A 10,253-nucleotide genomic window follows, 5' to 3' on the forward strand; every position below is an offset into this window, starting at 1 on the left:
CTTTGGAGTGTTACAAGCTGATTGTGCATAGATAAGATCCCTGAAGTTGCAAAGACTAAAGTCTCAAACCCAAAGAGATATTCTTTATCAAAGTTAAGACTCTGCCACGCCCCCCTAAAACGTCTCGTTCTAACACGCCCCCACATATCTACCTCACTATGTGGGAAGATTTGCATAACGCCGCCCAAATGTTCACGCAAAGAAAGAAGGCGTAACTTTATTGTTGCTGCTGCCGCCATGTTGTGAAGACACGGTGTGTTTTGTTGCGAAAGCGAAAATACTTTGGCCTTCCAAATGAGGACACGACTAGAAATCAGTGGTTAAGTATTTACAACCCAAATACATAAAATAATGTTCTTTTTAGCAACATTATATGACCCATTTAATATTCACAGACAGTAGTCCATATCACATTTTTTTATTAAGTATACTGACCCATTTCTGATTTATTCAGCTAAAATTTTAATCCAAATTTGCCATTTTTATGACTGGATTCCCTGATTCTGTTCTTCTAAATGTCCATAAACTGGTTCATTATTTAATGTACTGCATGTCTGAAAAATTGTCATGAAATTTTTTTTATTACAGACACAACTTAAATGTTTATATTTCAAAGACATTGAAGTATAAACATAATTCTGTTATTAAAAAGTTTACATAAAAACAGCCTTGTGTGCAATTTATGCGTTTGTACAACGGTTTTTAAAATGGAAGCAATGCACCAAAATAAAACTCATTTAGAAAAAAAACTGATTAATTAACAAATAAAATGTAGGTTATTTGCAGTTTTTGGCCAAGCACATCCTGAATTTTCATTTCGGTGCATCACTACCATTTTTATATGGAAACCAGGAAGACCAGTAAATACTTTAAGAGCTCCATTGGGGAAAGTGTTTTCTCTATGATGTGTGTGTCGAACGCATAGTTATGTGTGTCGGTGGAGGAACAGCTTAATAGACCTTAGAATCATTATAGATGATTCACGTTTACCCTCGTCATGTGTGGTGTTCATTTACTGGGAGCTTAAGAACCGTCAAGGGCTCTAGACGCCCATACAGCTGTAACAATGACTGTCGAATAATGCAGAAATAGCACAGAAAATGATTTTGCTTTTTTTTCAGAACAAATAGATTATATAAACCTATGGAGCAAAACATACATAGATTATGTAACAACTTTTGAAAACTACATCACAACGGCATAATGAGCTACACTGACATTTTGCCAGGGAACATTTAATTTTCATCAAGACTCTCCTGTAGATGAATTCATCGCCCTCCTTTTTTCAGTGAGTCCACCTGTCAGACTCATCTGAAGAATCAAACATTATTTGTTAATAAAATAAGTGTAGACGAAAGGTTTCTCAGAATGCTTGCAGAATAATTCCATGTGACTAAACAAATTAAATTAAATAGTTTTTATAATATCCTGATCACATGGTTTGCCAGAGGTGCAATAATTGCTCAAGATTAGGTGGTAATACAGATGCAAGTTATTCCACGTTGTCTTTCTCATGCACACACAAACTCATGCAGTGCACATAAAGAGTCGTGTGAAGATCTCATGCCTCCAAAAAGATTTTCTTTCTTGTTGCTTTGTCTGAAAGGTATGGTGTGCATTTGAAATTATTCATCAATGTTTTAAGATTGAGACATTCTACAAAATATAAAAAAAACAAACTGGCAATACAAGTGGAAAGTAAATGTTTTTAAAATTCAGTAAATGACATCCATGCAGGAAGCAACATTCGGAAAACTCAGCAGACATCTAGTACATCTATATATATTTTTTTATTTCAAGTGATCCTGTTTTTGTATCTCTACCTTCTCTCAAAAAATAAATGTGGTTTTGATGCTCTTTAATGTATCATGACAGACCGCTGTATCCACTTCAGTTCAAGTGGCACGTGAACCGATCACCAGATTCCTATTTACTACTAGTTATAGCACAAAAATAAACATGACTGGACATCAGAAAGTATGCTGAAAGATACAGTACAACTTGTATGCAATACAATACAATGTATTATATCTCATGTAATCGGTCAATCAGTGCTTCAACTGCAGAAAGACGTCAATAAAACAATTAAACCATGTCAAATATCACATTTAGGCTACCTCTCAAAAGCAATTCAATGATCTGAGCTGTAAAGCTAGCTTAAAAACGTAACTCTAGAGAGGAGCCGTTTTTATTTGAGTGTTGATTATTAATTAACCTTTATTTTCAAAAAAATATTTTTGGTGCATCATAATTCACAGGAAATGCAAAGTTAGACATGTCTAAATCAATATGCAAACTATTGTGGTAATATGGCTTATTTTATTTACTGTTTTCTTATGGCACTAGCTTGATGAGTAGGAAAAGCTTAATGTAACACTTACATTGATTTCAAAATGTTTTTTTATTCTATTGTACAGTTTTTACCACTGGTTTTATATGCAGTGAAGTGCAGGGTTTTGAATTGATCATTTTGTAGTACAGTACTGCATGACGCTCCTGAAATAAAACTCAGAAAGATGTGATTAATTCTTTTGTAAATCGAAACAGAGGCTTTCCAAAATGCTGCAGACCACGTGTTAGTTTGAAAACTCCGGGGTTGCGTTTCAGTGTAAACGGACCAAAACGGAGACTTTTGAAAACGATGGCATGGCTGCCCACATCCTTGACGACCGTGTAAACAATAACATCATGCTCATTGTTGTACCTGCATGAATGGTCATGTGACCTGCGTTTTCGGTTGTGTAGTGTGGACGGAGACCGCTTCTGAAAAGCAGTGAAAACGCAAGTGTAGACGAGGATCGTTTTCATTTTAAAAACGAAAATGCACTAGTGTAAACAGATCCTAACAGTCTCTCGCTCGCTCTCTTTCTTTGCGTGTGTGTGAGAAACGGTGCTCTCAGTAAAGCGTCAACAAGTCGTGCGCCTTCACACTAGAGTTTACGGGGCAACAATTGAGATAAATTGAAAAATAGCATAGATCGCTTGACGGAGAGCAAAACTCTCAAGTGCACAGTCACAGTGAAAATACATCTGTGCTAAACTTGTACTTGGCCTCCAACTCACACACTGGTGAGTTAAAAAATAATAATTATTAGCCAGTGGCTAATCTTAGACATCATTTAGTCGCCCAGAGTGAAGGTTTAGTCGCATATGCGAGTGAATTGACTAAAGGCTGGAATACACTACCTGACTTTTACAATCTGAACAGATTTAAAAACACTAGGCATCATACACTTAATGGCTTTGTAAATCGTTACATAGGAAAAACTGGTCATCATACACTAAAAGACTGAGGTTCACACACTACAAGACTTTGGAGTTGCTCCAATCACAACAAACTCATGCAGAAACGTGCGCCTTGTTGCTAGGAGACACATGAGAAATGAAAAATATCAGCTGAAAATATCAAACATGTTTGATATCCTCTGACTGGATGGAATTAAAGTCTGAAGCTAAAAAAATCAAAGCTGAAGCTAAAATTTTCTATGAAATCTGTAAACTCAAACCTGCAGACTGGCTCTGACTTTTGGCAACTATCGTCAAATTCTCCAAATTGTAAATCGGGTGAAAATCAGGGCAAAAGTCGTGTAGTGTATTCCAGCCTTAATGTGTAATAAACGTCTAGTTGCTATGCTTTCAAATTATATGCCATATGTATGCACCTTGAAAAAAAAAACATTTAAAAAGTGTATCGTATTTTGAAAAGAGAGCATTTAAAATGCATTTCCCACACTTCACACACCCCTGGACTTACCTAAGCCTTTTGAGGCAAATTTTTATTTTTATAACATCTCATGAATGAAATGGAATAGTACTATTATATGCTATTATGCAATATTATTTAACACGTATAAGTAGCCTCTTGTCTTTTCAATCAAACCAAGGATATTTGGATTTTAAATCGCTATTTTTTTAACTCCCTTCCTTTTGTTTGACTACAGATTTTTTGTCCACAGATCTGTCCAGGTCATTGGCATAGCTACGTGACTTAAACACCTTCAGTGGTATGAAAGTGCAGGTGTACACATGGCGGGATATTGGAAAATGCATACATTCTCATAATAAAAAGGTACAAAAGCTGTCACTGGGGCGTATATGTATGTATATACAAAATGTATAAATGTTAATAAAGATGTAAAGGCATTTACTGAAAATTTTAGCAGGGCTAGAATGCTTTATTGACCAATCAAAACCCAGGACCAGAACTATCTGTTTAATAGTTACATACACAAAACCAAAAAGGGTTATGAATGATCGTAGCCATATATAAATATATATCTATATCCATACACACATAAATACTAATTCAACGCATTACTGTGAAATCCCGTGACCTACTACAGATGCTGTCAAAGCCTGTGAGACTGAAGACTATATAAAAAGACTTTACAGGAAGTGTCACTGATGCCACTATTAATAACTAAAGATCTCAGTGAGAATCATTTTTAATGTAAAGTGAGATTTAACACTAACTGCTCCAAAAAATTAATAAATAAAAAATCAATGCACACAATCTGTGTGCCTGTGTATGCAACGGTCAAATCATAGAAGTCCAAAGAGCTCAAATTCTTGAAGAAACAATGCTCAAATGTATGAAATCGCTGAAATAATTCATAAAATCAAATTCAAAAATTGCACATTTCACCTCAGTGCAAACTGCAGGTAAACACACACACACACACACACACACTCACACACACACACACAGTACAATTGCAGATCAAAAGCAAGTTCATTGAAAAATCTGAGCTTGGGTGGTGTGGCCTAGTGGTTAAAGACCCTGCTGGTTATCAAACGGTTGTAGGTTCAACCCTGCAATGAACTATCAAGAACTGTTCAAGAAACGTATAAAAAGCTGTAATGCACGCACTGCAAATTTAAACAGTTTTTTAATAGCAATTAATAAATTCATGGCAAAAATGCAATCACTAAAAACGTTACCATTCCAAGCAAATTCCTGGAAATCAGTAAGAACCTAAACAAATTATTCAAGTTTAAAGGGGTCATATGATGCTTTTTTAAAGATCATTATTTTGTGTATTTGGTGTAACAGAATATGTTGACATGCTTTAATGTTCAAAAAAACACATTATTTTTCAAATACTGTACATTATTGTAGGTCCTCTATGCCCCGCCTCTCTCAAACGCTTCGTTTTCTACAAAGTCCCTCCTTCCGACAAGCGCAGTCTGCTCTGATTGGCCAGCTGACCCGGTGCATTGTGATTGGCCGAACACCGCAAGCACTCGTCGGAAATGTAACGCCCCTTACCATACTCTCGAGCTTCATCTTTCAAAATAAATGTAAAGACAGAACCCGAAAGGGGAACAGAGTCGCGTGACAGACACAGTGATGTATATGTGTGTGCAGTACACATTGTCCTCATTTGTACGTCGCTTTGGATAAAAGCATCTGCTAAATGTAAATGTGGACAATAGAAGGAATCAAAACCAACAAAAGAGCAACAATATGTAGTCTGTAAACGTAGCAAGATCTTCAAGAATCTGCTAAAAACACATCTCTTCCATCTTTATGTGACCCTTTAACTCTAGCACTCTAATTCTTTAAAAAAAACCTGCCCCTTTTAGACTTGCACTCTATTCATTTACTAACTGCTTGTTTTCTTAAAAAAAACTAGCTTCTCTAATCTTTTTGTATTCTATTTGTTTTTTATTTATTTATTATACAATTAACAAAAGCAAAAAAGGCCTCTAACACTAGCTTGCTTTATTGTTTTTCTATTCTATTTATTTAATCGTTTTCTTTTTATTTATTGTAGAATAAAAAAAATAACTTGCTACGTGTACTTCGTTAAGCTGACTGAGACTTGTTATAGCACTTGTGTATCATTGCTCTTTTGTTGATTTTGATTGCTTCCAGAAAAATAATAAAATCGCTATGTTAGAGGCTCATTGTAATATAAATAAATAAATAAAACGAAAACAAATCAATAGAATAGAAAAAGAATAGAGAATGCTATGTTAGAGGGTCAATTTTTAAATTAAGAAGATAAAACAAGTAATTAGAATAGAACTAGAATAGAGAGTGCTTGTGTTAGAAGATCAAGTGTAGATTTTCAAATAGCTTGGACTGATGAGAATTCAGCTTTTTTAAATATACCAAAGTATAATAGGCTAATACATGTTTAAATGATATTAACCAAGATTAACAAATGCTATAAAACAGTGCGTATTGACATTAATTTTAACCAATGTCAAATATAACCCAACGTGTTTCCCATTTGACTGTATTATGTGATAATATTTTGAACATCCAGATCCAAAGGGTAGCCATTAGGGAAACTAGGGTAACTGCAGAGGACGGGGCTTTCCCCAAAAGCTCCGGACAGCTGACTGGAAAGTGCCCAGATAAGCCACAGTAAAGGCAGCACTGCCCCCTCATGCGGCTGTCATGTTCAGCAGGGGGAACCCTGGTACTTCCCAGCTGCACAGGTTTAGGGGGTTCTTGGGAGATTTGAACCACTGGATGTATAGGTGCTGGGATGACAAACTTATGGCTCCAGTCTCTCAGCCAGTTGTCCAGGCAGATGCCACATCTATGGGACCTTGTGAATGTCAGCGGGGGCTTTGGTGGCAAGTTCATCCTGGATGGTGTTGGTGTAAGAGAGACCGATCTGGAAACACGCAATGATTGCCTCTGTATCCTAGCCACTTTTTGCTGCGATGCTGGGGAACTGAATGGCATATTCTGCCATACTACAACTGCCCTCAAGGCCTCGGAGTGGATGATTGAACACACATCAAAATTTCTTAACAAATGAGGAGTAACTGGAGCAAAAGGGGCTGCTGGCCTCGGAGACAACTGTAGCCCAGGACAGGCCTCTTCCAGACAGAAGAGTGATAATGTAAGCAATTTTTGGCTGTGTCAGAAGGAAATGATGGCTGACAATAAGGGCACACTGTGCGAGGAAGCCATTACAGGTGCTATGGTCTCCTGAAAGCGATTGTGTCAGAGTCACTGACATTGTAGTGCCCAGATAAGCCACAGTAAAGGCAGCACTGCCCCCTCATGCGGCTGTCATGTTCAGCAGGGGGAACCCTGGTACTTCCCAGCTGCACAGGTTTAGGGGGTTCTTGGGAGATTTGAACCACTGGATGTATAGGTGCTGGGATGACAAACTTATGGCTCCAGTCTCTCAGCCAGTTGTCCAGGCAGATGCCACATCTATGGGACCTTGTGAATGTCAGCGGGGGCTTTGGTGGCAAGTTCATCCTGGATGGTGTTGGTGTAAGAGAGACCGATCTGGAAACACGCAATGATTGCCTCTGTATCCTAGCCACTTTTTGCTGCGATGCTGGGGAACTGAATGGCATATTCTGCCATACTACAACTGCCCTTACAGGCCTCAAGGGCTCGGAGTGGATGATTGAACACACATCAAAATTTCTTAACAAATGAGGAGTAACTGGAGCAAAAGGGGCTGCTGGCCTCGGAGACAACTGTAGCCCAGGACAGGCCTCTTCCAGACAGAAGAGTTATAATGTAAGCAATTTTTGGCTGTGTCAGAAGGAAATGATGGCTGACAATAAGGGCACACTGTGCGAGGAAGCCATTACAGGTGCTATGGTCTCCTGAAAGCGAATGTGTCAGAGTCACTGACATTGTCGTGGAACATGTCACCTGGAGTATAACGTAGACCGTGTAACACATGCACTTAACGGCAGAACGATATTTAATTGATAATACATTTCTGTTTCTGTCAGGCATATGAATTACATCAAATGTAAAGAAAAAACTCAAATGTGTAATGTAATGGATTACGTTACTAGCTACATTTTTTGTGATGTAATTTGGAATCAGTAATGGATTACAATTTTCAAGTAATCTACACAGCTCTGTATTTGTTTCCCTAGAGTTCATTCTAGCTAACGAAGGAGCGAATGTCAGGTGAGATGTTCAGTTGAAAGTTGAAACACTGATTTGATTCCCTATGATGCACTAGCCACCGGTCCAGGGTGTGTATTATTGATGGGTTTCAAAGTGTAGCGACCACGATATTAATGCAGTAGGCTATTACTGCAGAAGTTCATGGTGTGATTTGTTGCTCCACTGCTTCCCAGATAGCAAGATCCCAGATAGCACGTCTGTTAAAGATCTCTTGATCTGGAAAGCATCTGCGGTCTACAAACATCTGATAGACGTCTCTAAGATGTCAGTTTTACATGCACTCTAAATCACAAACATCTTAAAGACCTCTAATAGACGTCTATTTGACATCTAGAAGGAAAAGTCCTATAGAATACACTCTAAAAAAATACGTCTCGCAGATGTAATGCAGACGTCAAATAGACATCTCCGAGATGTACGTGTGCTATCAGGGATGTCTTCATCTGGAAAGCATCTGCTGTGTACAAACATCTGATAGACATCTCTAAGATGTCAGTTTTACATGCATTCTAAATCATAAACATCTTAAAGACATCTAATAGACGTCTATCTGACATCTAATAGGAAACGTCCTATAGAGGCATTGCAGATGAGAAAACACTCTAAAAAATACGTCTCGCAGATGTAATACAGACGTCAAATAGACGTCTCCGAGATGTACGTGTGCTATCAGGGATGTCTTTTAAAGATCGCTTCATCTGGAAAGCATCTGCTGTGTACAAACATCTGATAGACCACTTTAAGATGTCAGTTTTACATGCATTCTAAATCATAAACATCTTAAAGACATTTTCTAAACGTCTATTTGACATCTGATAGGAAACGTCCCATAGAAAACACTCTAAAAAAAATACGTCTCGCAGATGTAATGCAGACGTCAAATAGACATCTCCGAGATGTACGTGTGCTATCAGGGATGTCTTCATCTGGAAAGCATCTGGTGTCTACAAACATCTGATAGACGTCTCTAAGATGTCAGTTTTACATGCATTCTAAATCATAAACATCTTAAAGACATCTAATAGACGTCTATCTGACATCTAATAGGAAACGTCCTATAGAGGCATTGCAGATGAGAAAACACTCTAAAAAATACGTCTCGCAGACGTCAAATAGTCGTTTCTGTTATGGTTATTGATGGTCTCCCTCCAGTGGCATAGTAGCATTATTAAATGGGATTGCTTGGTTGTTAATATTCATTATCCAAGCCTTTGCCACTGGAAGGTAACCAAGCAGAGTCAACATTATGTAATTAATATAATCGTGAATAAGTCCTTCACCGTGCACCAAGCAACGTCTTCGAAACCTTATTAATTAATATTTATAACCCAAACCCTTTGCCATAGTAATTTCGCATGAAGTCTACTTAGTCGCGCGCCGAGATCATCGAGCGAGTCATGCAGTTGCAGCGTCATTGTGTGCTGCTGTTTGAATGAAGTTAGCAGACACTCAAGTCTTCCGCACCCCGACTTAAACCCGGTCTTTGCAGTTGAGCTCAATACAGGACAAGTCAAGAGAAAGATGCCCGTGTTTACAGGTCTGTTTACAAGATGATTTTACATAAACCAAAGTTGGTTTTTAAAGGATGAGAGATGCGCGAGCAGAGGCAGCGCTGTTAGCATGAGGCATTAGCTGCAGGCCTCAAGCGATAGTTTCTGGTTTAAAACAGCGAAGAGCTAAACAAGCAGCAGAAACCCCACAGCAAGCCTTCTGGCGTGCCTTTTATTTAGGAGATGCGTTTATTATTTTATATGGATATTTATTGTGTGCGATATAAATCGTTATATGGGGGATGCATGTTATCATGCCGGCTAGGCGGCTTAGACTTTATTAAAATGCTTTTTAAACTTCTAGCACATATAACACTATACTGTATACAGACTTTACGCCCGCATTTATGCAGAATTGACTAGCGGACTATATGGCACATGTACGCGTTCATTTGAATGTATTTCCATCAATATAGATATATATATATATTTCTGTCTGTCATTTGTGTAGCCCGAAGTAAGTCTCGTGTGGTTAGTGGGTCTTGTGTGTAGACATCTCTGATCAGTTGTGTTAATGGGGTTTCAAGCAAACATTTACAGTACTGCCACATTGTTGCTGTAAGTTTGATTGCATCATATAATAATTGCTGTTAATGGTGTTCATCGTCTGTTTGATTATGTCTTAAATTGATTTTTCCGTACATTTCTGCCATATGTACATTAACTGACAGTCACCACTGATAAGCTACCACTAAATATTGTAGAAACTTCATTTGCTGTAAAGCTGCTTCGCAATGATTTGTATCGTGAAAATGTGGAAGCCCGTTTCCGCCACTGAATAAAAAATAAAAGAGGTA

General features: G+C 37.9%; 1 protein-coding gene across 1 annotated transcript in view; it reads left to right on the forward strand.

Annotated features, from left to right (window-relative positions):
• The first annotated feature begins 9,254 nt into the window (after positions 1-9,254).
• Positions 9,255-10,253, forward strand: part of LOC107567865 (ubiquitin carboxyl-terminal hydrolase 14-like) — a 14,719-nt gene continuing 13,720 nt past the window's right edge. Inside the window, exon 1 of the mRNA XM_016253639.1 lies at positions 9,255-9,443. Coding sequence (XP_016109125.1) covers positions 9,428-9,443 — 16 coding nt within the window. The 5' untranslated portion in view covers positions 9,255-9,427. The remainder of the gene's footprint in view (positions 9,444-10,253) is intronic.

The sequence above is a fragment of the Sinocyclocheilus grahami genome, unplaced genomic scaffold (genome assembly GCF_001515645.1).
Source record: "Sinocyclocheilus grahami isolate Dianchi unplaced genomic scaffold, SAMN03320097.WGS_v1.1 scaffold1193.1, whole genome shotgun sequence".
In the NCBI taxonomy this organism is placed as follows: Eukaryota; Metazoa; Chordata; class Actinopteri; order Cypriniformes; family Cyprinidae; genus Sinocyclocheilus; species Sinocyclocheilus grahami.